A 27,901-nucleotide genomic window follows, 5' to 3' on the forward strand; every position below is an offset into this window, starting at 1 on the left:
AGACAACCTCATACCTCTCCAGCCTGCCACCACCCCTCAACCCCCCACCTTGACCAATTTTGCCCTCCTAAATATACGGTCAATGTTTTCTAATGTTTATTTTATATAGCCCAATATCACAAATGTTACATTTGTCTCAGTGGACTTCACAGTTTGTACAGAATATCAGTATGACAATACGACACCCTCTGTCCTTGGACCCTCACATCGTACAAGGAAAAACTTCCAGAGAAAACCCACAGTTTAAAGGGGAACATGGGAGAAACCTCAGGGAGAGCAACAGAGGAGGGATCCCTCTCCCAGGACGGACAGACGTGCAATAGATGCCGTGTGTAAATCGAAAAGATAATACATTTACAACATAGGTAGACCAAATGCATGTGTCTAATAGCACCTTGATGCAACATTCAATTAAATACAGGAGTGCATAAACAGTCAACTGTTGTTCATTCACAGTGTGTGACTCAGACTCAGTAGTAAACAGACTGTTGTTTGAATCCTTTGATAAACAGCGTCCCCTTGTGGGAAATGTAATGAAGCAGCCAGGTTAGTCCCTGTCAATCCTAGCTGAAGTGAAACATAACATTTGTGTCTTTGAGTGATATTTACTCCAGCTAAATATTGCCAGCGGTTAGTATTTATGCAAACTCAGAAAAGAAATAATCATGCAGATTATACACACATCATTAGGTGGTGTCGATTACGTTATTTAGCACACCATGAGTCAGACTAGAAGTCAACACTGAGATGACTCAGAATGGTCACACCTACAATATTTAGTAAGAAAAACATGCGTGTTAAGGTGTATACTTTAGCCCAAAGCACTTTGGTGTGTAGATTATTATGGCACGCACAGTTCATCTAGAAAAACGGAATTTCCCCTCAGGGATTAATAAAGGCGATCTGAGTCTTCATCTTAAAGGAACAGAAGAACGGCTTTTTTTTTGGTTAAGCTGTCTCATTTAAGTATTCATCCTCTAAAAGTGGCAAAGGATTTATGTTTGCCTGTGGCTTTTGAAAAAAAAAAATGGTCTCTTTCATCAGTCAGCAATCCTCACCCTGAGCCGTAGCCTCCTGGCTGTTTCAGCTGACAAGGCAATCACGTTGCCGTGGCAGCCGCTCATAAACCCCCCCTGACTGACTCAAGTCTTCATTTACACTGAACCCCACACAGGCCCTGTGCCTTCTGCTGACTCTATACTGTGAACATGAAGGGATGAATCAAAGTTAAAAAAAAAAGCATTCCCCATAGTGTATTCTTGAATAGACACAACAATATACATGCACATACACATACCCTTGTTAATGCAGGCAGTCAGATCAGAGTCTGTTCGGGGATGAAAACCTCAAGCTTCAAAGGAGAGAAGATGAGAGACCTTCAAGGCATTGATTTTAAGAGATTATTAAGAGTCCATGATGGGAGCTTGTTTTTAGTTTTTATTCTCATTGGGTTGAATCCTTCACATTTCTTTTCCCTTCCAAAGCTGATTTTCACAACTTCACATGAGCCTTTTTTGAAACTGTTCTCAGTGAGGCTCCCTTTCATTTAACACGTCGCGGCTGGGGGGAGTTTCCTGTGAGGATCCAGATCCACTTCAATGACCCGCGCAACAAACGTATCGACATCATCCACCAGCTAAAGGTCAGACCACATCAGGAACCACATCGCTTTTTCAGGCTGAGACACAGTATTAATACACATGCCGTTTCAACTGAGATATTTCCCTGGTTGATTATTAGTGGTCAATGTTTAATCAAGGTGGCCTTCTTGACCTGTTTTATTAGTGCTGACTCAGAACATGGAACTTGGCATGAACTTGTATGATATATGGGACGTACAACTTTGGGATTCTTAGTCTTTGATTGACGTCATTATAATCAGAAAGCTTCTTCATTGTATTGTACTTTAGGGCTATAAATAGAGATGAATACTCCATTATTCAGGTATCTACCTCTACTTTACACTTTAACTCCATAAAAGTTTGTACTTCCAACAATCTTTTTCTATTTCCTGCAGCTGGACAGAACATACACTGGGCTGCAGACACTCGGAGCAGAGACTGTAAGTTATTCATATTTACTCTGTTCCCTCCAGTGACTTCTTTTCTCTGAGCTTCCCTCTGACAGTGAGCTATATTTATTGCAGGTGGTTGATGTGGAGCTCCATAGGAACTCTCTTGGGGAGGACTTCATCCCTCAGCCCTCTTCCTCCAAGGTGACTCACAGAGCAGCCAGCCCCCCAACGGGCGCCTCCCTGCCCCAGAGTTATGGACGCTCCAGTTCTCCAGTCCAACACGATCCCAGTGTGGATAAAGGTACGCACACAGAAACATTGAAGAAAAGTGAAGGGGCCCTTTTGACTTCTTGACCCCTAGTAACACTGGGGAGCAATATTTCACAAGTGTGTCCCATTTTGTTTTTGTCTCACATGAAAACCCACATAGACAAGCAGTCCTGATGCTGCTTTGAAGCGGTACAAAAAGAAACATACCTTTGCAAAAGTAAAGGCATTAAGAACATGACTGCTGGCTAGCAGTTCTAGATTAAAGCAATGCTGGATTTTAAATCGGCTTTGCGAATGTTTTACGAGCAATATCTTGAATGCATTATTGTTGAACATGTTTGTTAAGCCTCAAGGATACACACAAATCGATTTGGTGAGAAACTGAATGTGAACATAACAAATGTTATCTACAAACTCCACAGACTAACTTTATCATCTCCATCTGCCTGCTGGTGGCTATTGGACTGTTGTAGACACTCTCCACACCCCCCCTCTATAGGTTGCATATCTTAACTCCAGTTGTGATTGAAATGGAATATACATTTTTTAAAAACCCTCTCTTCTAGGTTTCATCAAAGCGGAGATGGGCAGGTCTGCAGGCGGCCATAGCTCCGGCCTCACCGCTGGTGAACGCACCCCAACCCGACCCAAAGTTGCAGACAGGATCACTCTGGGTACCCATGGCAACTCTGCCTTCCAGCCCATCACTGCCAGCTGTAAGATTGTCCCTCAAGGACAGACGCCAAGCCCTGCTGAGTCTCCGGGGAAATCGTTCCAACCAATCACCATGAGCTGTAAAATAGTTTCAGGTAAATGTCTCCACCCAGTGGCCATATGACAAAGTTAATTCAGATATTTGTACAGCCTAACATGTTTCATAACAACCTAATTTCAGCTTTTATGCTGGGAAAGTACCAATACCATCAGGAGACGCTGACAGCAAACACTTCACTGTCTTGATATTAGGCTTTGTTAGAGTAACCATATTCACACGACTGATCCGTCTCATGTATTTCGCACAATTTGCTCCTGGCATTGATGCTTATTCTTCACTCGGTGGATTTATTTCAAATGAAACTCTTGAGAGATCAAGACTTCTGATGAGTTCCACTAGTTCCAAATTTGCTGTTCAATCTGTAACCTTAAATCGAAACCAGTTTCACTTTAACAAAATGAATTGGGTCACCGTCCAGCAGTGACGCAAGGATCCTCACCAGTGGCACACATGTCACCAAGAGGAAATTGAATAGGCATCATTTCCATGTTCATTTGATTTGTTATTAACATCCCAAGTATTCATCTCATAGCCTGTGAACTCTCTCCCCCACAGGTTCTCCCATCTCCACCCCGAGCCACTCCCCACTGCCTCGCACCCCCATCACCTCCACCCCTGTCCACAGCAAGCAGGGCTCTTCATCAGTCCTCAATAACCCTTACATCATTGTTGACAAGCCCGGCCAGGTGATCGGCATGGCTTCCTCATCCGCCGCTTCCACAGGTACACACCTCCCACTCGCTGCCGCTTGAAACCGGAAGTGGACCTGCAGCGAAATAGTGGAGCGGTGTCTGAGGATATCAAAATGTACTTTAGAGACACATGAAGAACCCTCATGGCTCTCCCTTACTCTTTGTCTGTTTCTCTCTTTATTTCTTTATTTCTTGCTTGTCCTCTTTCCCCCGTTGTACTTTCTTCTTAAAGCTCTCTTTTTCTGTGTCTCTCTCTCTTGTTCTCGTTTTGCACTCAAACTATGACGTGCGGTGAGCCAGCAGGAGGGTTGCTGGATGAGAGGTTACCATGGCGACTGGGCTGATGGGTTTCATGGCCAGATTTTAAGGATGAGACCCATCGCTCACGTCAAGTTCAGTATTTGTTTGTGTATCTGTATTTCCGCACAAACAAGATGATGCAAACTGCAATTTGACCGATGAGTGCCATTGTTCACTCTATTCGTGTTTCACCCCATTACGGAGTCATCTTACGTCCTCAAGGCTTTTGCATTGACTTCCTCTCATCAGAAACTCCGCTCATATGCTACTTAGAAGCTCTTTACCCCAGATTGCTCACTCTTTCTCGCCCACTCAGCCAATCCCACTCCTCCTCCACAAATGCACAGTGCCAATAAGAAATGTTTTATCAAGCTGGATGATGTGGGTGTTGTGGCTGATTCACCAATCCTGGGAGAAAACAGATTTAATGCAGTAGGTATGAGGCACAACTTGGCTGGTCGGTTTCAACACCCCCGCTGAGTAACCTTGACAGGGAACTGTCACCTCGCCACACGAGGGCCGTGATATCTGTGGAAAGGATGGCAGGAACTGCAGTGAACCATCACCTGTGCACTCATCTCCTCCATGACTTATTCTGTGTGTTAATGTGTTCTGCAGGAAGCCCCTCAGCCAAACAGTCTGTGGCCCATGGCGCTCGCTCTCCAGCCCCCAAACTTCACTCCGGCACCTTCCTCTCATCAGGGATGAAGGTGAGTTGGTCAATGATGTCACGCTTTAACAAGATCTGAGCTAAAAGGTCTCTGTCCCAAAAAATGTGCCGGTCTGTCCCTGTGGTATCTGTTTCTTTAAGGGAGGTATTAATAGTAGGACAGAGCTATCTTCGGCAGATGTGAGTGCCTTGGCAAGCTATTTAAATGGGACATCACTCTAAAGATAGGAGGGGGTGTGGGGAGCTTTGCAGGGAGAATTGCCTGGTTCTGTTTCACTCGCTGTCAATAACCCGCTGTAAAATCCTCCCACTCCCACATGCTCATTATCCCGTCACAACCTTTAAAGAATTAAATATAATTTCCCTTAAAAATTCAGTTTGATCACAGAGATTGCTCAGAAATGACATTCCTCTCTGTCATAGACTCCTGCTGTGGTACTAAAGGCCAGGGCAGATGGGAACAGATGGAGAATAAAAAAAAAATCTTCTTGATGAATAAATGATGATGCTGATTTTCAAAAATATGTTTTAGGAAAAATCTCCTCACTGCTCTGCGTCTGTTGCCTTTAGGAAAAGAACAAGGGGGTCGTGATTTTACAAATGGTTTCATTAATCACTAAATGATCCTTTTTTGTTAGATAACAGCTACTACATCTATAACTGGTTTTGGTTTTAGGGCTGTTTTATCCCTTTGCTTCATGTTCACTCACTGTTTTTGCAGGTTATTATTAAGCAGGAGCCAGGGGAAGTTTCGACACAGCAGCAGCAGATGGTTTCCACAGTAACCAGCCAGCAGCCTGCCGCTACAGCAGCACACCAGTTTGTCGCAGTGAAGGGAGGTCACATGATCTCCATGTCGGCCCAGAAACAGACAGGAGGGGCCACGGGGACCACAACTGGCAAGGTCGGACCCTTGCATATACGCACACACGATCACATGGCAATCATTTCTATATTAATAGTGATATGCAACAGTAACATTTTCTTCAAAACTTTTCTTTTGTTTCTAGATGTTAGGCATCCCAGTTAGCTCTACGCTCCAGTCTGCAGTCAAACAGGTAGCTATCAGCAGTGGACAAATTCTGGTCGCCAAGGGGAACCCTTCTGTATCCAAGGTGATGGGTGGGAAGCAGGTTTTGGCTCAGGGCCTCGCTAAAGCCATCGTCAGCGGAGCCAGTGGGCTCTCTGGACAGCAGGCGGCTGCCAAGGCGACCGGGGGGTCAAGTGGCAAGAGTGGAGGTCAGAGTTCACACACACACAAAGCAGGTCCATGTGACACTAAATCCTTGAAACACTTGGATTTAAAGTCCCTGGATATCGAATGAACTGCTTGAAATAGTAATTAATAATAAATAATAAGTAATACATCTTTATCTGACTGAATAGATTGCTCTTTAGATAAAGAAATAAAACAAGTCTGATAATGGCTTTTGCTTTTCAGACAACGTTGGTCTTAAGACATTACATTACATTACATGTTACTTGTTAGACGCTTTTATCCAAAGCGACTTACACACTCAATACTGTGGGCAATCCCCACAGGAGCAATTTGGGGTGAAGTGTCTTGCCAGGGACACAACGACTGTGACCCCCTGATCCCAACACCAAGGCTCTATCCACTGCGCCACACTCCTCCTAAGAAGCACAATTAATGTACACTTATCATAACAATAAAAAGAAAATGGCATATACACATTTAATTAAGTTTTAAATGAAGTCCCTATTGCGTAGAGAATTAGAATTACAATTTTTGGGGGCATACACAACTAAATAAAATAAGAAATATGATGAAAAAAAGTCAAATTTGAAAGACTAAAAAAAGAAAGAATTATGAGGTGAAATAATGTTTGACTCAAGGGTACTGCGCCTGTAGTAAACATACACTTTGAATTGGACAGAAGTCACATTTATGTTTAGCCAAAGACATTTTATTCATATTTTTACATGTGCATTATTGTTTTCTTTTTCTCTGCTGTCCTTAGTGATGGCTACTCTTCAGCTGCCAGCCAACAACCTGGCTAATCTGGCCAACCTGCCTCCAGGCACCAAGCTCTACCTGACCACCAACAGTAAGAACCCGTCGGGGAAGGGGAAGCTGCTCCTCATCCCACAGGGAGCCATCCTGCGAGCCTCCAGCGCAGGTGAGACATGCTATAATGACCCTTGAAATGCAGACATTGGCTAAAGAACTCTGTTAATAGTTATTTACCAACGCCCTCTGCTGCTGCTGCTGCTGCTTGATTCTAGTTTTCAGTCACTTACTTATTAACACACTCCTGTCCAGCTCTTGGGAGCTGTTCAGGACCAGGGAAATATTCTCTTTCACTTTTAGTAGAATGTCTTTTTGAAGTTGCCACCTTCTAAAATACAAATCTGTGACACTTTGTTTTGTGGCAGCAAAATGCATAAAATAACCAAGCAGATATTGTATTATTTAGAAATGATACCACCTCCACTTTCAAAAGTTGGGGCTTAGGTTATATAGTAAGGAATTTCTAAGTGAGTTAAGAAAGCCTGAACATAGTTGCTTTGCACAACTCATTACTTATAATATATTGCTCTCCTTCCGTGTCTTTTACATGGAATTTTGAAATTGGTAGCTTTGGGAATTTTCTGGGATTAATTAGTATCTGGGGTTAACATCCGGACTAAATGACTTAAGCCCTGACTTTTCCTCTGTGCCTTAATTTGTAGAAAGCTGTCATAAAAATGTTACTGGTGTCAGTTATTATCAGGGTTCATACGGCCATTAAAAACCTGGAAAAGTCATGGAAAGTCAAAATGCTAATTCCAGGCCCTGGAAAAGTTATGGAAAAAAATACGTTTCCCTAAATTTTGGAAAAGTCATGAAAATGTAACTAAAGTTGCATCAAATATAATTAATATTTTATCTAATCGCCGAAATAGTAATACTATAATGATAATAAATACTGTAAGTTATTTGTTTTACAACATGTTTCATATGCAGACCTTATTTTCCTGTTCCATGTTATAATAAACCATTTTCAGTGGCACCGCTAGGAAAGAGTCATTTTTTTTGGTCATGGAAAATTAGGTAAAGGTCATGGAAAAGTCATTGAAAATCCTTGGTGAAAAAGTGTATGAACCCTGTATTATACATTTTGGGAGAAGTAAGAAACCCACTTCTCTAAGATGTGAAGCATGCTGGTGGCAGTTACAGATTGTGGCTGCTACACTTCCTTCTGGACAGTGAGTCAGCCCTAGTCATCTTTTTCTCTCTGCTGTTTATTGAATGCATTCTGCGAGCCACAATCCCTCACACGGCACACTTTCTGTCAAATCGCAATGAGATTAAAGAGATTAAGCAGAGCCCTGTATGTCATTCTAAAAAAAAAAAAATGTCACAGTACACCAACGTTACTTTGTACAGCTCTGCTCAGAATCATCTGTCCCGGTACAAAAATACTTTTTGGAGATAACACAAATGATTGCATAGAGGATGAGCTGTAGTTATGGATGAAGAATAACAGGATCGTTCATCAGATGTTGGGCTGATGTGTATGTGGCTGAATGTAATTTAGGTCAGCAGTCCCAGAGCAGCTCATCGACCGGCGCTGGGGGCTCTCAGACCTCCTCTTCCTCCTCTTCATCATCCAGCAGTCTGCCTTCCAACCTGTCCTACACATCCTACATCCTCAAACAGACCCCACAGGTGGGTGGAAATGCTCTAAAACAAACTTTAGAGAGATGCTTACTCTGGCATAAACAACATCTATTTTGATGTCTTTTCTTCTATTGTGGATTCTTAATTGTTTTTTTTTTGTATTTATGTTCTGGCATGTTTTGAGCAGAGTTTGAACTGCTTCATTAAAATCTGAAGGAAACTGAAGTTGATTTGCACATTCAGTATTCATCACCACAGATCTTATAGTTGATGTCTTTATGGCACGGCAGGACTTGCATGCACAGTCTGCAGAGAGCTTTCCTTCCCTCGGTGAATCCTGATTTTTGTATTCTAGTGTGGAGGTTGAGCCTGATGTGTTCCTAATGAGAGACATTCATTATAGCAGCATTGATCCTGCAGTCAGCTTTAGAACACTGCTTGAGCCAGCAGAATAAAATGAAGTTGCCAGCAAAGGTTTCCACTTACATTTAAAGTAACAAATCTGGACTATGTTTCCTAATAATGATCAATCTTCAGGGTTAAAAGTGTTTTCTAGGTGTGATATCTACAAGTGTTCAGATACACACAAATGCACACACACTCCAGTTAAGAGCTAAGAGGATAATTAATTGATTTTTAGGAAGGCTAATTACATTTTCTGTAAGCTTTTAGTGTAGTTGATGTCATTTTAGATGCTACGAAATCGTCATACCCTGCACATTATGAAAATGTATCCTTATTGACTGCACAGTATAAATGGGGTTACATGTTTATCTTAGCTTTAAGACTGGTTCATAAAAGGGACTAACTAAAAGTGTGTTAGTGCTGAGTGGGTCACATTAACACCATGACAATGCCTTGACTTTGAATGCAAAGTGATATGATGTTGGATTTCTACCCATTCCCTAACTCTGCGTATCCGCAGGGCACGTTTCTGGTGGGCCAGCCAGCACAGGGTTCAGGGAAGCAGGGGGGTTCCAGTTCAGCAAGCCATGCAGCATCATCTCCGGCAAATGTTACCCAGCAGGCCATCCGGGTGACAGCGGGACAGAAGGCTGCTATCCTGGCTCAGGTCAGTAAGGCTAACGAAACTGAGCGCAGCACTGATCCTCCACAATGTCTGATCCTAAGGGAAGCTGCTGTACTCACTACTTATTCACAATTCTTATAATAAGACCATTATTATTTGATTACATTTAAAAAAAACATTTTATTCTGTATGATTTTGAGCTAATTTATGGCCTTTTTTATGAATTGTCTTAAACGTGCATTAACCCTATCACACACTGTAGGATATTAACATGCACATTTTATCTGACCCTTTTATGGATGACTTTACATTAAAACCTTACTCTTTTGCCTTATAAAAATATGCTACGGCTGGTTCCAGAATTGGTATCTGAAGTAGCACTCCCACTGTGCTAATTCATCTTTTGCCACTTTACTTGCTTCCTCTCCATTTAATTATGTTCGTAGTGGATTGTAATTGAATGGCAGCTCCCGTTCAACATTGTGATTGTAATGATTGACAGGTGGTGGGCGGCTCCCAGGGTGCCCAGGTGAAGTTGTCCGACGGCTCTGTTAAGACGGTCACCGCGGCAGCAGCAGGCCACTTGTCCAAGCCCGGGACGACCACACTGAGGATGACAGGCGGAGTCATCACTGCCACCTCCTCCACCCCCGGCCCCGTCAGCGCCGCAGCAGCCGGTCAACAACAGGCTAGTTCCCCAGTCGTCATATTCTTCCATTTTATTCTGTCTGACAGTTGTTTCTTTTTCAAAGTCATTGCAAACCAAAGGGCTGTTACCTTCAAAATGTTAGATGTTTTTTTTTGTTTATGCTGGCAAACTGGTTGTTTATGTTTCCAATAACTTAGATATTGGTACATTTCCACCAAATCCAGTTTGATTTAAAACATTTTATTTAATATTTCCCACAAAAATAATCGTTATGAATGTTTTTTTTCGGTGAACAGGGAATTTATTTAATTGTGATGAAGGATGCTATTGCAGATGAATAGTCCGAGTTCATACAATGTAGTTTTTATGCTTTTACACAAGTGAGAGATACATGTTCTAGTGGTTTTCCAGTGCAGTTTAAATAGATGGATAAGAGGAGTGACACATTGTGAGTGCAGTAGCAAGGTGAGTGTTGTATTTGTCAGTTAGTTGAGATGTGTGAAGAGCCCTGCACGGTACATCAGCATTGGTGTGTTTGGGTGATTATGACTTCAGAGTCTGTGGCCAGGCCTCATTAACTCGGGGAATGGAAAGACACAAAAATACTTCCTAGAGGCTCCAACAAGCAAAATAAAATATGTAACAGTATGATACAGAGAAAAACACTAAATGCCCTGAAGATGTTGACGCAAATACAAAAGAGGGATACATCACTGCTGTTCCTGTTTTGGAAAAACTGCCCTTTCAGGACTGTTAATTGAATCATGAGGATTCTTCGTCAGAGAAATTGACTCTTTTGTCTCTGCGAATACCATAAAACCAGTGACCTGATCGGCACATCTCACTCTGAGAGCTGCACTGTTCCCAAAGTCCTGCCACAGTCAAATACGTTTTCCAGCACGTCTCATCTGCCCTTCTAAAAACCAATTTGTATTTTTGAAATGTTCACAGAATAACAACTATCATACATATCACATACACATTCTCTGTGATGTAACTGCAGAAGCGATGCCACGTGTCACCCCATAAAGTGTTTATTCAATGCCTAAAGCAAGTGTTTTGAAATGAAACGTGTCTCCAAAACAACGTTTTTATTTGGTATACTAAATCATTTTAATTTACCTCTGTATCATTAAGTTAAAACTCCTTGACTGTCTTTTCAAACGTAGCTTCCCTCAGCTTAACTCACACACACATCGATAGAGGTCAAAATGACAGAAAACAAGTGTTTGTGTTTACTTCCGGGCTGACAGCTGTGTTTCTGTGTGTGCAGGCTGCCGATGGCGGGAAACCTGCCTCTCAGCATCACTCGCTCCTGGTGGCAGCCAATCAAGCGGCAGTGATCAATGCAGCTAAGAGCGCCTGTGCTGCAGCAGCTGCGGCCGCTGGAGGCAGCCTGTCCAAGGCGGCCGTGGCCTCGCTGGTCAAGGGAGCCGGAAACTCTGCCACCATGACGAAAAGTGCTGCAGGCTCAACTGGAGCTTTAGTTACTGTGGCCAAAGGCATTACCAACATGCCTGTGGTCAGCATGTCCAAGGCTGCAGGGGCGGGGACTGTGGGGGGTGTGCCCAAGAGCAGCGGCAAGCCATTGGTCAATGCCGCCTCGCTGGTCACCGGAATGGCAGCAGCAGGAGGAAAGACGGGTGCTACTCTCTCAGGTAAACATTTAGAGATGAACTTTCCAGTTTCTTTTAGGTCACGATCAGATTCTATACTTACATTTACTGAAACAGATATTTTATTTTTTTTAATTAGTGTAGTTCAGCACAACTTTTATTAATTGGAATTATGGCTGAACAGACGTTATAAGTTGCCGTCCTTTCTTTTGTTTTGGTTCTAAAAAAAAGTCTGTTTGAGTTAGCCAACTTTTACTAGCTCACTTAGTTGCAGAATATTGCATTTACAATTGATTTTAAAGTTTAAACCCCGCTTATACATCTAACTCTGGGAGACAAAAAGATATGAGGCCTACATAATAGTAAGTAAAACCACTTTATTACAAATTAATCAAAACAATTTGGCCATGGATAAATCTGGATTGGTACCCGGAATTCCAATATAGGATCAGATCTGTCCCAACTTTATATAAATACTGTTTTTCTAATCTGTTAAATTATTTAAACAAACATATTTTGGGTCCAGCCGCATTGCGCCTCCTTTTGAATGTACTTTGCTCTGTCCAGGCATGCTGAAGATCCACTCTGGAGGCTCCAGCTCTCAGCAGACAGTCTTATCCATCCCTGCCAACCAGCTGAAGCAGCTGGGGGGGGGCGGCGGCTCTGGAGGGGTGCAGCCCATACTCATGCCTGTTGGGAAAGGTACGCCTGACGCAGCCGTTTTAAAACATTTGTTTAGCCAGCACAACACAACAGTCTGCCTCATCACTACTGTAGCTCAGACCGACATGTTCTTATTACCAAAGATTGCATTGAAGGGTAGAACTCTGTTCACTCTGAATCTGTTCTTCAAGGGGATAAAAGCCAGTAGCGATGGCATTTGAATAAAACATGAAGCAGCGTTGACATTGATTTCTTTGTTGTTGTGCCACTTATTTTATCCCAAGTGTCTGAAAAGCAAATATTTAAATAAAGCAAAGGATTCTGAGAGTGTAAGAGTATAAGTAGCCAGCAGAAGATTCATTCAGTTTCCATTCTATATGGTATACATCTATAATGTGTCATTCATCTTAGACTGAGGGTGTTTCTCAATGTCGAGTAAAGCTGCTCCAGAGCCACTATTTCAAGCATACTACGTCATCGAGTGCCGCCGAAGGACTGTTCCAATGTCCAGCATACTTGGAATTCTACCGAGCCCGGCGTACTTCGTTTGGGGGAATTTCGAGGCTGCACATGGGTAGACTTCGCATTCTTAAAATCCCCACAATGCTTTGCGCACGGACCAATTTCCCCAAATCTGTGGCGGAAAATGTAAGGCGGGGCCTCTCATATGACGCACACCTGCACACTTGCTCGCCTGTTCCACTCTTCGTTTTCCGAATGCCAGGAAGTATTCTTGCCTCGCTTCTGAAGCAAGACGCTCGGAAGACATGTGCTAGTCTTTTAATTTGTTTTGTAAAGCACTTTGAATTGTCGCGTACAGAAAAGTGCTATATAAATAAACTTGCCTTGCCTTGCCTTGCCTTGCCTTGCCTTGCCTTGCCTTGCCTTGCCTTGCCTTGCCTTGCCAAGCAAGCAAGCGTACTCGACATTGAGAAACACCCAGAGGCTCATACATCCACTGCAGATTCTCCTCTCTCTCTCTGCGGTAAACCATCTTCCTCTCCTCTCATTTTTCATCCAATTCTTAAGCCCATTTACCTAATGGGCCATTGATCCATCCTGTGTGTGTGTGTGTGTGTGTTTCTTCTGTGTATAGTAATGTCTAAAGGCCCAGTCTCCACTACTCCCTCCTCCACCCCTGGAGCAGCTGGAGCCTCCCAAAGTCCTGGCAGACAGGCGTCCCCCTCCCTTGCCCTGCCTCTGGCACAAGGTGAGAGGGGTCCATCCCCACTCCCCTCCCTCACTCCTTTATTCCCCCCTCCATTTTCTACCATTTTATCTAAAAATTGGAAAGAAAAGACAATACGGTACCGAGTTTTGGTACAATTTTAAGCTAGTGCCTCATTTTTTTTATCAACACAACTCATTTATAGAGGTCAAACATTGCTGTACTAACTCCCAGCAACTGTATTGATCACACACCTAATCTCCCACACACCCTTTACGTCAGCTGCTATAAAACAAGTTCACTCACACACAAGTTCATCTACAAAACTACAATCTAAAGGAGCCCATTAGAAAACATCAACAGGCTTTCTACAAAAATGACTACCCAACTCACATAATGAGTTAACACAGAACATTTAAGGAATGCTTATATTCTCTTAATGGCTTCATACATTTCTAAAATATAGTCCTTTAGTTGGTTCCAATGTTCAGGATTCAGGGAGATACCTTCCTCCCCCGGCTTCATCTCCCCACCCGAGTTCATCCAGTACTCTACCACAACAACAACAACAACAACAACAAATATATGTCTCTCCTCAAATATACAAATGTGCAATTGTTTAATTCAATCTCTGTCTCACACTTGCTTTTCCGCTGTGTCTCTCTTCCTCCACAGTGAAGACTGAGCCCGGCGCCGGCACAGCTGTCACAGCTGCTCCGTCTCCCCCGGCGACCGCTCCTGTCCCCACCTCTGCAGCTACGATAGTCAAACAGGAGCAAGGGGCGGATACCTCTGCTCACGAACTCATCAAGTGAGTGCACGAGGAGTCACGATGCAACTCTGACTTACTGACTGAACTGATTCTCAGAGGCGTTGATAAATTATGCTCTGTTTACAGGAAAGGTGCGAGTGAAGAAACACATTTATTTAAGCACTCAAACTCACACTGAGTCATCCGAGCGCAACTGTGCTCGGATTTATAAATGTATTTAATCACTTAAAGCAACATCAACGTAAGATTCTGAATGTTTGCGACTTAGCGCTGATACCGATTCAGAGTGCAATTCACTTGCACTGCTGTCGTAAATATGGGCGGGTATAGCATTACACCTGCTATCATTAAACTACTTACAAATACTAGTGAGTTGACAACTTTGAAAATAATGCAGAACATCAAGCAAGTGCAACAACATCAGATAAGCCAGTTAACATTTCTCACAATTCCTTAGAGCAGGGATTTCCAAACCTTTTTCACTGAGGGCCACGTACAGAAACATATAGGAAGGGCTGGGCCCCTCACTAGAGGTGTATTGGCTCATAAGGTAAGTTATAAGTAAGCAAATTCAATCAAATGTGGGTCAATGATGCTTGATCATTCCTTAAAACTGAAGCCTCATATTGCTTATGAAAAGAGGAAATATGAAGGGTAGATTTCAAGGTTGTCATGTAATCAAGTTATTGGGCTTTTTTTGTATCAACTAAGATTTGTTTGAAAATGTTTCCAACTTGAATTGACTGAATTTATTCGAAAAGTGGGCCTTTTTAACACTTGCAGACTGTGTAATATGTTTTCATTTTGTGAGCCATATTTCATTATGCTTTTGGAATTAGCTGAGGGCCGTTTCAAAATGGGCCTTAGTTTGGACACCCCTGAACCTCGCTCCAGTTTCCACTCAACTGATTCCTGTTCTGGCGAAATTGACACAATGTTGCTTTAAGTGTTTTTCTGTGTAACAATTTCTCCATTGCACTGAATACTTTCTGGTTGTATATCTGTGCTCTCTCTCTCTCAGCACTGAGCACATAGAGACCCTGATGCAGCTGCTGACAGCCGTGGTGAAGAAGTTCCCTCTTATAGTGCCCGATAAGAGTAAGTGAGCCTGCTTTCTGTTTGGTCTGCTTAAAAACCAGCTCCATATATTAAATCAGCCTGAAAAGGTATGGGTTTTTTCAAGCTTTGTAATGCTTTGTTTGTTTGTTTAGCCGAAGACTCCCATCCATTCTGTGCCTCCTCAACAGAACAGTATTATTCCTGGACTATTGGCAAGCGCAGAGCATCAGAGGTGACTTTCTCTTGTTGTTTTTGAATGATTGATGCTGTAGGTTTTCCGTGACTTTGAGTTAAAATAACGCCTCAGTGGAGTCAAACTGAAAAACCATGCAAACTACAGCTGTGATTATTAGTCAATAGAACCTTAGTTACCTTTTTCCCTTTCACTATTTTCTGGCATTTTATAGACTGTATTTCCTAGACTCATTAATATCTCAGAGCACCGACTTAATAGCAGTTGCTCTCCAGTTTCCATGGTGGGGGTGTCTATAATGCCAGGCTTCATTTGCATTCTTTGCAGTTTTGTTCTCTGTGTAATCTGTCTTGGTGCTCGGTGCTGGGACCCTGACTCAGCAATCTTTGTGCTTACCTCATGGCTTCCTATCTACCCGGTCAGATGTGTTTCTCTGCCTGTTGTGTCCCTTCATCTTTTTCTAATGGGTTCATCAATAGCTCATGCAGGCCAGTCCATGTGTTAGCTGTCGGTTCTCTTTCTCTACAACTATAAAAGGCTCAGACTGGATATTTATATCTACGGGGCGCTAATTTACTAAAGGGCCAGGGGACTTGAAGCAAATCATGAGACAAGGCCAGGGGAGTATCTGTCACAGAGAGTTAAATAATGTAAAACTGTGAATTGTGTCAGCTTTTTACCTTATGTACAGTATAGAGGCTAAGCCAACGCTTCAAGCCTCTGAGGATCCACTAACTTGACGTTATTGACGCACACATAGCTTGCCAGGTGAACAAAAGTCCGATACAAAGTTTTCAGTGAAATACAGTCCATTTATTTCCTTTTACTGGTGTCCATTTAACTTGCTTCAATTTTCCATTTACCTTAAACAATATTACGGTTCACACAATGCCTTAGCAAATGTTTGTAATCCCGTGTTTGCGTGCGTGTGTTCTCCGTGTGTGGTCAAAAACTGTTTCCGGCGGAACCTGAATCCACAAACATTGGTTCTAACTTCCTTCCTTTATACCCACAGTGTTAATTGGCTCCTACATACAGTTTTTCCTAATAGATATTGGTGTGTGTGTGTGTGTGTGTGTGTGTGTGTGTGTGTGTGTGTGTGTGTGTGTGTGTGTGTGTGTGTGTGTGTGTGTGTGTGTGTGTGTGTGTGTGTAGCTTCAGCGGGCGGTGGCAGTAAAGCGGCTGGTCCAGGATGTGTTGGACCGCTCGCCCCGCCTGCAGGCCCTCACCCCCCCAAAGACCAGAGAGGTGGTGCAGTGGTGCCGGCAGAGGGGCTACACGCCGCCTGACCTCGAGCCCCAACGCAAGAACGAAGACGAGTCCATCGAGGACATCCTCACGCAGATAGACAACGAGCCCGGTGAGTTTGTGGGGAATAGATTTCACGGTTTTCCATCAGCTCAAAGTGGATCAATATTCTCCCTTCAGTGTTGCATGTGTGGGCGTAGTGCTTCTGCAGATACCTCTCGGTCCAGTAATGTGTTGGCAGTCCAGTAGTGTGTGAGGGCGGGCGGTGTGCAGCCTCACTGTTTTTGTTCAGGCGTCTTTTATTCAGAAAGAATTCTCATTAATTCCGTCTTTTGTCTGTAAAGGGTGAGAGACAAACTGCTTAGCTCAGTGAGTCACACACCGCCTGAGCCAGACAATATGATAATCTGTGTTTGTGTTTTCCTCGTCCTCCTTCATGCACAAATGTCTTGATTTTTAATTATTGCATTGTTTGACCGGTTTAACGAGCCACAATTGCACAAAAGCTCTCTTAAAGGTCTCCTATCATGCAAAATGCACTTTTTGATGTCTTTTGTACATGAATATGTGTCCCAGGTGTGTCAGTAGACACATACATACAACCCTCTCTCTTTTCCTCCGTACCGAAATCTCTAAAAACGGGGGTACAACGGAGCCGATCCAGATTCGCTGCCAATATGACGTAATATCGGAAATGTGGACTGGCTCTACGCCCACGGCCCTATCAGAAACGTCGCTATCAGAAACAATGCGTGACGTGTTTTGGAAGTAATTTAGTCTTTGTTTACATTAGCAAGCATCGCTAACACTCAGAGCTAACCTGTACTGGAGAGTGTGTATAAAAAAAAGCAGGATATAAAAGATACTCACCTTGTGGTAAACCCGTGAGGGAAAAAGCCTTTGAGCTCCACACTGTTTCAGAAATAATCCTTGATGTGGTTTGGAACATGATGGCGTTTAATCACGGCAACGTTTAGCTGAGTATCCTGCATGAGCTCTCGTCTCGGCTCTCTCTTTTCTTTTCTTTTTTTCCCTTTTTTTTTAAAGCTACAAACCCAGAATAAGCACTTCTCTAGCAGGGCTGAAATAGAGAGGTATGAGGCAATGACTAGAATGGGTGATCTGTTGATTTCTGAGACCTATAATACATGCCGAAAAATATTATAATAGGACACCTTTTAATATGTATCTTTCAAACACACAGCAAGCCACTAAGTGAATCACCAATGCTGTTACCGTTTGTGAACTGGTGTGTTAAATGTAAATGTGACTCGCTCCGCAGAGTGCCCGACGACCCTGAGCAGCTGTGAGGAGCTGGTGCTGCGGCTGGAGCAGATGCAGGCTCTGCTGAAGACAGAACCGGAGGAGGCAGACGACAGGATAGTGGACATCGTCACTGTGACCCCCCCATGCCAGAAACTAAAGGTCAAAGAAGAGGAGCAAGAGGCTGATGCTGAGCCCAAGTTCTTCCTGGGGCCATGCATGTCTGCTCAGTTTGTCAGTGACACAGCACAGCAGGTCAGGAAGCTCTCTTTGGAAAGGGACAATGCTTTGATGGTTTAACCAATACAATCCTGTTGTTGTGTTGCTTCTATTCACTGATTTTACAGTTAGAAGAAGCTGCACAACTGTCTCCATTTTTATATAATGTCTCCTCACTCTCTCTCTCAGATCGGGGTGAACTTCCAGCCAGTCGAGGTGGAGAAGAATGTGTATGCTCCAGTTGTTGAAGCCATGATTCTGAAGGTCAGTCACCAAACAGGCCAGAACAGAGAAACAAAGTTTCCATTTCCAGCATAACGTTACCTTCACATACCCTTGACTAGAATAATGAATACTCTATATAGGAGATGTTCCCCTGCACATTATTGCGTGTTTGATCTTGTACTGTACGAGAGAGTGGGTCGCTTTGGGACTAATGGTGTGTGTGTGTTTGTGTTTGTGTGTGTGTTTGTGTTTGTGTGTGTGTCTCTGCAGGCTACTGAACAGTTTGCCAGTGACATCCTGAGAGAAGCTCTGGCTGGGGCGTACGCCAAATCCCCTCAGAACAGGTCAGCCGGTTTTTTTTTTTTCTCTCGGTCTCTATAATGCAACCTGCCTAATGCTCCGTTTTTCACATTCATGCGTTTTATCCAGGGCTTGCCCAAACAACCAATTTGCTACTACTTATTCCAAACGTATCCATACCAGGAAATATCTATAAATAGTATTGCATGAATAGATATTTTATCATAACTGTTTAAAACAGAATATACAGAAACCTAAATTAAGTGAAAAAGATTGAGTAGCTGTTTTGGCCTGAATGAGATCACCTACTGAAGAGATCTGAAATGATATTGACTAGTTAGTTATGCTTGGGATATTCTAGGTACTAAAAAGCAACAAACGGCTCAAGGTTAAATTAATTTCTGGCATTTTCCAAACAGCAGATTGTCTTTAATGCTCTGTCGTAAATCTGGAAACATCTGCCACTTTCATGACCAGCTCACCTACAGGAACAAGGGAAATGTGCATGATGTCAGATAACAGGGCACTTTAATAATAAGAGACCTGAAAATGCATTGATTCATATCTTATTATATAACAGTCATAAAGCAGTGATACAACATGTCTCCTGTGTGTTGCGCCATGTTTAAATGACCTTGGTGTTTTGCAGGGCTCCGAGAGAGATCACAGCCATGAACATCCACCAGGCGGTCAGTAGCGTCCCCACCTGTGACTTCCTCACCAACACGCACATGGGTTACCTGTCCAAGGACAATTGAGGCATAACTAGAAGACATTGACTGGTAACCGACCCCTACAGGGATGTGAGGACTGTTCGACCTCCTGCTTATGACAGAGAGACTCTTTGAAGTGCGAGAACATTCACATATGGATGTAGTCCTGTTGCCTCAGGTTGTGCAGTAATAACTAATGTACTGTATTCATTAACTTAATTACAGAAGGGCTCAGCTTTCTCCTCACAGCAGCCGAATAACAATTCCTAACACTCTGGGTAAATTGTATCATGTTAGTCCTAATGTACCCAGAAGCAGCGTCGTGGGACCGGCGTCATTTGATTTTGAGAGGCTGTTGTGCGCTAGCTTACCTCATAACAAGATTATTTTAATGATGAAGTGTTTCCTACTAGACAGCCACCTAGTCAGCAGGGGAAATGAAGCCTGAGTGACTTACAAAAAAAACAAAACCTCATCAGACAGCTGTCTCCCCCCCTTGATTCTTCACCCTGCTCACAGGTTCAGTTGGCAGCGGAGGTGAAGCACAGATTCACAGCGGGTTGTAAACACTAATGAACATCTGGGTATTAGAGTTTCTTTCAATCAAGTTGATAGAAATGTCTGGTGGGCAAAACAAGGATTTTATTCCAAAAGTGTCGTTGCTACAGCAACTGTTTGCGAACATCCTTTGTTGTGTTTCAGTGTCACCTGCCTGCTGAATTCTGGCTCTTACAATACCGCTGTTGTTAAGGGTCCACGAGAAGAGGTAACGGATTTTTGTTTCTTATATTTAAGTTGCAGCGTATTATGAAGGGTTGTAAAAAAAAAACATGTCTGACTCTTAACTAGACAAAGTCTACTGAACAAAACATGTCATACATATCTGAATATTTATCTACTCCCCCTTAAAAATAGGTTCAGTTGAAAGTGCTTTTAAGTGTTTTGGTTGGCAACCATAATCATGTGATGTACACAGTATATATGACCAATTTGAAATAGATGGTGTTTTCAAATCCTGTTTTATTTTTTTATCCAATAACAATAACTGCAAACAGTAATGCCCTAACAGTAGTGAGTGTGTGTATGAATATGTGCGTATAGTGGATGTAGTCATCACAAAAGTGAATGAATTTGATGGTAAGTGAGTGCGCTGTGTGTGTTTTGTGGGCTGATGTAGTGTTGGTAAATCTGTTTGATGTGGAGCTTTGCATTATGTTAATGTAAGGATGAGTGGAAGTGTTTGGCCTGAGTGGTTGTGATGCCTGTTCAACCAAAGTAGTGTAGAAGGTTACCAAACGTTGTATTTTCATGTTTCAGTGCAAAACCAAAAATATAATCAATATTCTTGTAATAAAAAAGGAAAAACTCGACTCGTGTTGAACATTTTTGTTTGCTTTGGATCAGGATTGATTGCTTTTTCCTTCAACTTTACAGAACATTTCGTTTTTTATTCAAGTATGACACACGAAAACCCTTTCACTCCCACATTACCTGACCTTTGGTATAACAGTGGTTAACTGCAATCAGAACTCTATTCATACTTTTCGTTTAATAAGGGGTCCGTGATGTTTTTCAGGCCGAAGACCCCCTCACCTGAAAGAGAGACAGAGCAGGGACCCCTACTACTTATTTAAACTGGGCCTAAAAAAGAGCCGAGTTACATCTCATAGAAAGTGCTAATAACCTTATATTCTTTTATTGTAATTTCACTTACATGATTTTTTTTTCTTTAACAATAGATTTACAAAATAATAGACTGAACAATACTTTCTCAAAATGGTAAACTAACAAGGGAAATAAATAACTTTTTTTCTAGCAGAACACCAAAAGGGCAAGAAAGTACTCGTAAGCATACACATTTAGTGACCTTAGTGATGTCATTCGTTACCGTAGCAGACCCGACATTATTTACAACTAAAGGACAAATCAGCAGGTGCACACACACACACACACACACACACACACACACACACACACACACACACAGAGCAGCCAGTTTCTTGTGCATCTATAACCACAAAAAAACTATTTCTAACATGCATATTCTTTTTCATAGCAACAGGGGTCGTAGGAGTGTAAAAGGGTCTATCTGTCTGTCTCCACTCGGGTCGTGACGCTGCAGCTCCACAGGATTCACAACATTATACATTCCCTTGCATAGATTCTTGTATTGTGGAATGGACTCAAATCATTCCCCTTGATTTCTTAAAACGATCAAAGAGGAACGGTTGGAAATCGGAGCAGCTGTCAGATGTTGAAGACCCTCGGCCCGCTTTGAAAGAGAGCTGAAGAGTTTGGAGGTAACTTGGTCCTCACCAGATGATCCTGAGAGAGAGAGAGAGAGAGAGAGAGATGCAGGTATTACAGCAGCTATTAAGGTTATCCGAGACATTAAAGCAGAGAGGGCAGCAGCTGTGGTGCCTTCACTGGACCCATGAAATTAGAGGAGACTGCTTTTGACTGTGCTGTCAAGATGAATCAGGACTGCTGTCAGAGTGCTAGCAGTCCGGACTGTGTTGCTGTTTCCTGCTTAGTGCTGCTCAGTTCTGCTGATGGCAGCCCTTTTTAAAACCCTGGCCTTTAAATATGTTCTTTCTTTTTCTCTTCTTTTTTTTCACGGAGATTGATGACTTGCTGTCTTTGAGCACTTTGAATGTGACTTCACAGCTCAGTGGGTGGCAGGAAAGACAGCTCATGTTGTTCGGCAAGTCACTTTGGTGTGTGAGTGTTTTCACCTCCTCCCCTCTCCGCCCACCCCCCACACACACACACACTCCGGCTTTTCTGATCTGTGTAGCAGCCAGGTCTGCCTCTCTCCTGAATTAGATTTGTGCCAAAGAAGACTGCATCCCTGTGCAACATTGCACTTTAACAGATAATCCATCAAATTGTGCTCTCCAGCTACACCCCCCCTCCCCCCACTTCCCTCCCTTTCCCATTCTCTCATCACCTATCTTTCACATGCTGCATATCGTTCCTCTGTCGTCATCCTTTTCCCCCATAGCTTTATCTCTTTTCCCTCAACCTTCTCTTGCCTTTCCTCTGCTCTTAACACAATTCTCTGCTCGCTCCCTGCCAGCTTGGAACAGACTCTCCCTCTGTAGTCCCAGGCAGCGTGGAAAAAGGGGAGAGAAAACAGCAAAAAAGCCCGGATTGGGGGATAGCTCGAGATTTAAAGCTATTGTGAGCAGCCTTTCCATTTCATCTGTGCACTGTGTTACTGCCTCACCAAAACACAGCACTGCTATGCATTGTGTTCAGAAGTTAAGCAGGGCAGCCAGTGAGCTTTAAGAGTACAAACTTAAATCTAGGGGGCTGCTGCCATAAGCTGACTATGCAACAACCAAGAATTTAATAACATGCATGCTAAATGTGTTCACCGTTCAGTGGTTTTGTGTTGCTCATCCCTGACACACACACACACGCACGCACGCACGCACGCACGCACGCACACACACACACCGGATTAAAAAGCCCATCCTTGCAAATCTGTTTGCCTTGTATAGCAGATTCCGAAAACACACTTCTGTGCAGAGAGTTCAGGGCTGCACTCGTTTAAGCGTGACAAGTGGGACAGCCGAGATTCAGGTTTAACAGACGTTCCTTCTCTCATGTGAGTGATCGCAGAAACCTCTCACTGGGGGGGGTTCAATTAGGTTTGGGGGTTCAATGAGTGCAAGAAAAGGTGTCTCTCTCATCATGAAAAGCATCAGCGTGTCCTAATCACTCATTTGTCTGCTGCGTGTCATGAAATTAGAGATGGCTCTTATCCGTGGAGATGGATTTTAATGTGTTTTAGGTGGGGGGGCAAACAATTTGACAGATTGATTTGAGCAATAATGAGAATTTCATGGCTGCCCAACTCCTTTATCATTAAGAGCAGATTTATTCTGATTTCAGCAGCTTATTTGGTACTTAACCATTCCATCTTTTAATGAATAGATACAGTCTGCTCCACGCTAAATGGGGAAGCGTCGCCTGCTGGTGATAACACAGTTGGGTTTGGGCATGTATCTTACAGAATGGCATCACAAAGGGAGAATGCCCTCAGAGACAAATACCAGCAGAGTGCCATGACCCAGCGTAATGCACACTGGAGTGGGATGTGTAATGCTTGGTCAGACACCTCTGCGGGGGGCTGCTGAGTCAATAATGAGTCGGCAGTGTGTGGGCCTGTGGTGACCGGGGTGGATTATCTAAGTTCAACTTGATTTGCTGCCAGGCTAGTGTACTGGCAGATTGTGGTACAGCTGATGAAAGGGCACTGAAACTGCACATGTTTCAATGCCCTATCTGTATGTGTGTGCTTGGGGTTTAGTGTGTGTAATATTGAGCGCAGTTTGCACAGCCGATCACACTGCCAGCAGCACATCCCTTCTTAATGTGCCATGAACTCTCTCTCCAACTGGGCCGGTGTTATTAATAGAGTGTGTCCTACAATTGACATCTCTCAGTTCGAACTCTTCACCATCACACAGCATGAGCCAATGAGGGACAAAAGCGCTCAGCAGTAGTCCTTATTTCAAAAAGAAATATGCAAATAACCACTTAATTTTCTCTCTTCTTCTCATCATTATTGTCTAACCTCAGGGAGTTGCAGAAGTCCCCCTTGATAAAACTCCAATGTGTAAAATTGTTATTTTAATTTTTTGTATTCATTTAAATTCAGTTATATCATCAGTCAAATGAATGTCTCTGACCTAATAAAACGGTTTCCAAAATGTCAATTGCGAAGAAAAACAGCCATGTTTAAAGCTTTGAAACAATGAATTTTTTAAGATAATGCAATTTTTTTTTAGCTTTATGTAGGCTGTCTATGAAGGAAAACACATTCTGAGATTAATTACTTTCACAGGCTTGTATTCTCACATTGCTAAAAATAAAAATGTGTTTGGGAGATAATCACATTTGTAATATTTCTTAGCTAAATGTTAATTGAGGCTTCAAAATGTTGGAACATGCCTTCAAAACATCCTCTAAAGTAGCCTGTAAACTTCCCCATGTTCCTATAACTCCCAAATATCAAGGACATCATGACCTTAGTGTATCTAGGACCCGCCAAACATGGATTTTTCCCACAAACACATGTTCTGACCCTTCAGTGTGAGATGTATTGCTACACAGTGTGCAGCAGAGAGACCAGACAGACAGACCCGACCCAGACCAGATCCCCACTGGCAGATGGCGCCGTGATGTGTGGGCGGGAAGAGGGATGCCACTAAACCTCTGGAGATTCCCCAAATCTGTCACACTTACTGTCACGCAAAACAGCTGACCTGAGCAACATCACAGGGAGGGGACGGAGGAAAGGGGGTCGTGTCCCCTCAGACAGTTTATCCTACGATAATCTGAAACAACCTGACTGAGCTGATGAATATTCAGCATCCTGAGCAAATCCTCTTGCCCTGTTGAGTTATGCTTCTGTCCGACATCTGCTTCTTTCTGTCCCAGACCTCTTGCCTTTCCTGAGAGCAAAAGAACTGGGGCAAAATGTGAAACTGTGTGAATATTTGGTCGATTCTTTAACCTTTGTCATTCTGCCCCTGGCCATATTAAGGACACTTTTTCAAAATAACTCAGTTACATTTCTTCAACATTATGTATATTTTTACTGTATTTTAGTATCGCTGCAGGTCCAAAAAAACATTGCCCGTTCATGATTTAGACTCCCATTTAGACCAATGTCTTTACACTTGTCTACAGGTTTTCTTTGTTTTTCTGACCAAAGTGTAACAAAATTAGAACTATTAGCCATTCACTTTTTGTTCTAATCAAGCCTTTTCTTTTCAGGTCAAAGTAATGTGTGTAGCACCAGCAGTCTGTTGCCCAACAGAGCACATGGCCTGTTTAAACTGCTGGGTCACTTTGAGCTGCTTTAGGACAGGATGCTGTATCACTTTTCTGAAGCGCCCCATCAGCGACAGGCCACCAGGGAGACGAGAGAAGCTGGATTTAGGGAGGATGCTGCATGCTGCAATTCAAACCTGTAGCTCCGCCAATGAGCCCTTTGTACGTTGCATGGCTCCTCCACACAAACTGGCAGCAGCTTTTGCTTTAATATATCGTGAAAACACACAATTTGACTAACATTTCTGTCTTTGCTTACCTCTGCCTCACTCAGGTGGAGGCTGGAGGGGGTGGGTGAACCACCAGCTGGCAGGGCAGTGGGGATGTGCTGGGGGCCACCAGTAGGGTGTACGTTGGGGGCAGCAGATGTGATATTTTGCTCCTTATGATGCAGCCCTATAGACGGGACGTCCCCACTGTAGGCAGCCTGGTAGCTAGTCTCACGTGGGACGTTAGTGGCCTCTGTCCCCGGGCTGGAGTACTGAGTTGAAGGATTTTTCCTCGTACTTTTGGCTGGTCTCACCCCGGTCCACTGCCTGTACTCTTGCCTGGAGGAAGAGGCAAAAGTTTGTCTGAGAGTAACTTAAAGGGGGATCATACCAGCTTCATACCTAAATATACGTTTATTTGTCATGGGGAGTGCATATCATGTGAAAAAAGTTGTCTTGTAAAGTCTCCTAAAGCTTGGTGCAAAAGCTTCCTAAAGTCTAGGTTTAAATGACATCAACCAGGCAGTGAGATATGGTGTCAATTTGCATTGTTTGAAGTGTAAGACTCAATGTATATGATGCTTGAAAGCAGTGAAATACCACTGCTCCTACTACTTGGGTTAAATGCAAATTTCACTGTGTGCGCTGGGTGCATGTATTTGTGACAATTAAATAGGGCTTCATCCCTCCCATTCGATCTATTCTATTGCATTTTTAAATGTGTTTCGATAACATGCTCATATTGAAAATGTTGGTAGGCCTACTATGGGTTATTTATATAACTTATAGGGGTCTGGACCAACCAAGGGATTGTACAAAAACTGAGTGATTGCAAGATGATCAACAAAACAATAATCCAACATTTTCAAATATATTTTTTTATTGTGAAGTATACTGCACAGTTTTACTTATTTTTTTATCTAAAAAGGCTAAAACCCTTAGTAAACATAAAGCTAACATTCTTTGATTGATAGTTGTAATTGATAGGAAAGGAGATGTCTACATAACCTGAAATAAAATGCAACATCCAACCAAAGAGAATAATTGATGACCTACACAGCTTGCTGGGTCGACCATGGAAGTCAATGAATTTTAAAACACACAAATCTAATTAAGCATCAAAGCAAGCACCAGCATTCACACAGAGGACAGCGACAGTTGCTGAAACCAGAGGCGGACATGTCCTACCTGTAGGAGCTGGTTTTGCTCTCATCCACCCCCTGGGTGTCTGCCCCCCTCTGCCCCCTGCCCCGCTCCTCGCCCTCCCCCGGGTGTGCCTGGCTGTGGTACCCGTTCTCCGGGCTGTCCGGAGCACTGTCTGCCCTGCTGCCCCCGTTACTAATCCAAGGGAAATTCTCCTTCCTGGGAATGGGCCAAGGTTTGAAATCCTGCTTGTACTGGGTCACACTGTTGAAAGGCACTCCGGGTGGGTGATACTCCTCCCGGGGCTTGTAACTTTGCTCCTTCCGTGCCTTGAGGGATCCTCGGGTCCCCGGGGCATCTCTGGGCGCATGAGAGGGGCCACGCGGGTCCGGGGTTGCGTACTTATTCCCGGGTGCGCGCTCCGAGGCGGAGACCTGTTTGGTGATGGAGCGCACCTCATGATCCGGGATGTCCGAGTAGTTCTGGATGGTGAGCGGGACGGAGAGGTCCGATTTGTCGAACTGGTTCCAGAAGCGAGCCAGGCAGCACACTCTGCTGATGCACGGCCAAGCCATCCCCTCCCCTAACTGTGCGACTTGTAGAAGAAATCAAAGAAAAAAGAACAGAAAAAGAAGAGGAAAAAACGGCAAAGATTACATTCAGAAAGAGTATCGCCCTCCCTCCGCGACCGTTAGTGGGGAGCTGAGAGAATACAGTGTCCAGCAGTCCATGTCAGCAGCAGAGGAGTGCCAGGAGATGAACCGGTCTGCCGGGGACCGTCATTGAATATTCCTCTCACGTGGTCTGTGATAGTGCCTCCACTATGCAGAGGAATTTGTGGCAAATGATTCCCTGTGTCTCCAATCAGGTCCAGAGTGTAGCCCAAACATCGGATTGAAATTATTATTATCTTTGCTTTTTTCCCCCTCCAGGCTATTGTGCAATTAAAATGGTTCAGGGATATGTTTTATTGCTGCTCCACTTTTAATCACTGGTATTACTCTGACTGGTGCCAGCATGAGGGTTACATAATTATGATGCAGCGGCAAACCTACAGTTTACAGTATGGGTTGGTAGACTTCAATTCAACACACGCAGCAAACCTGATGAACCAACAGGAGAGTGTGCGAAGAATATTTTTTTGAAATGCTTCAAACATTTCTCAAGTCATTCTTTGCCATTTGTTGCATCAACCTGCTACACCTATGGAGGTCATTGGCTTCAGTCTGATGCTTCAA

The 27,901-nt window shown here is 43.3% G+C and overlaps 2 protein-coding genes across 4 annotated transcripts in view; one reads left to right on the forward strand and one right to left on the reverse strand.

Annotated features, from left to right (window-relative positions):
* The window catches only part of yeats2 (YEATS domain containing 2), a 24,306-nt gene extending 3,472 nt beyond the window's left edge, over positions 1 to 20,834 (forward strand). The window contains exons 8-30 of one of the 3 annotated variants that reach the window (XM_010795361.1): positions 1,531 to 1,642; positions 2,018 to 2,062; positions 2,147 to 2,315; positions 2,851 to 3,093; positions 3,615 to 3,782; positions 4,670 to 4,761; positions 5,443 to 5,625; positions 5,732 to 5,960; positions 6,704 to 6,862; positions 8,264 to 8,394; positions 9,272 to 9,418; positions 9,879 to 10,064; positions 11,299 to 11,683; positions 12,209 to 12,343; positions 13,401 to 13,514; positions 14,148 to 14,283; positions 15,266 to 15,342; positions 15,456 to 15,535; positions 16,652 to 16,856; positions 18,027 to 18,262; positions 18,416 to 18,490; positions 18,722 to 18,795; positions 19,401 to 20,834. In XM_010795361.1, the coding sequence (XP_010793663.1) occupies positions 1,531 to 1,642; positions 2,018 to 2,062; positions 2,147 to 2,315; positions 2,851 to 3,093; positions 3,615 to 3,782; positions 4,670 to 4,761; positions 5,443 to 5,625; positions 5,732 to 5,960; positions 6,704 to 6,862; positions 8,264 to 8,394; positions 9,272 to 9,418; positions 9,879 to 10,064; positions 11,299 to 11,683; positions 12,209 to 12,343; positions 13,401 to 13,514; positions 14,148 to 14,283; positions 15,266 to 15,342; positions 15,456 to 15,535; positions 16,652 to 16,856; positions 18,027 to 18,262; positions 18,416 to 18,490; positions 18,722 to 18,795; positions 19,401 to 19,509 (3,490 nt within the window). In that variant the 3' untranslated portion in view covers positions 19,510 to 20,834. The remainder of the gene's footprint in view (positions 1 to 1,530; positions 1,643 to 2,017; positions 2,063 to 2,146; positions 2,316 to 2,850; positions 3,094 to 3,614; positions 3,783 to 4,669; positions 4,762 to 5,442; positions 5,626 to 5,731; positions 5,961 to 6,703; positions 6,863 to 8,263; positions 8,395 to 9,271; positions 9,419 to 9,878; positions 10,065 to 11,298; positions 11,684 to 12,208; positions 12,344 to 13,400; positions 13,515 to 14,147; positions 14,284 to 15,265; positions 15,343 to 15,455; positions 15,536 to 16,651; positions 16,857 to 18,026; positions 18,263 to 18,415; positions 18,491 to 18,721; positions 18,796 to 19,400) is intronic. The other 2 variants (XM_010795362.1, XM_010795363.1) reach the window with 2 other exon arrangements.
* On the reverse strand, positions 20,465 to 27,748 carry map6d1 (MAP6 domain containing 1). The gene is made up of 3 exons (XM_010795360.1): positions 26,709 to 27,748; positions 25,571 to 25,859; positions 20,465 to 21,789 (listed from the first exon to the last, which is right to left on the reverse strand). The coding sequence occupies exons 1-3, from the start codon at positions 27,236 to 27,238 to the stop codon at positions 21,712 to 21,714; spliced, it is 897 nt and encodes a 298-aa protein (XP_010793662.1). The 5' UTR covers positions 27,239 to 27,748; the 3' UTR covers positions 20,465 to 21,711.
* Positions 27,749 to 27,901: the final 153 nt, after the last annotated feature.

This window comes from Notothenia coriiceps, unplaced genomic scaffold (genome assembly GCF_000735185.1).
Source record: "Notothenia coriiceps isolate Sejong01 unplaced genomic scaffold, NC01 NC01_scaffold00037246, whole genome shotgun sequence".
In the NCBI taxonomy this organism is placed as follows: domain Eukaryota; kingdom Metazoa; phylum Chordata; class Actinopteri; order Perciformes; family Nototheniidae; genus Notothenia; species Notothenia coriiceps.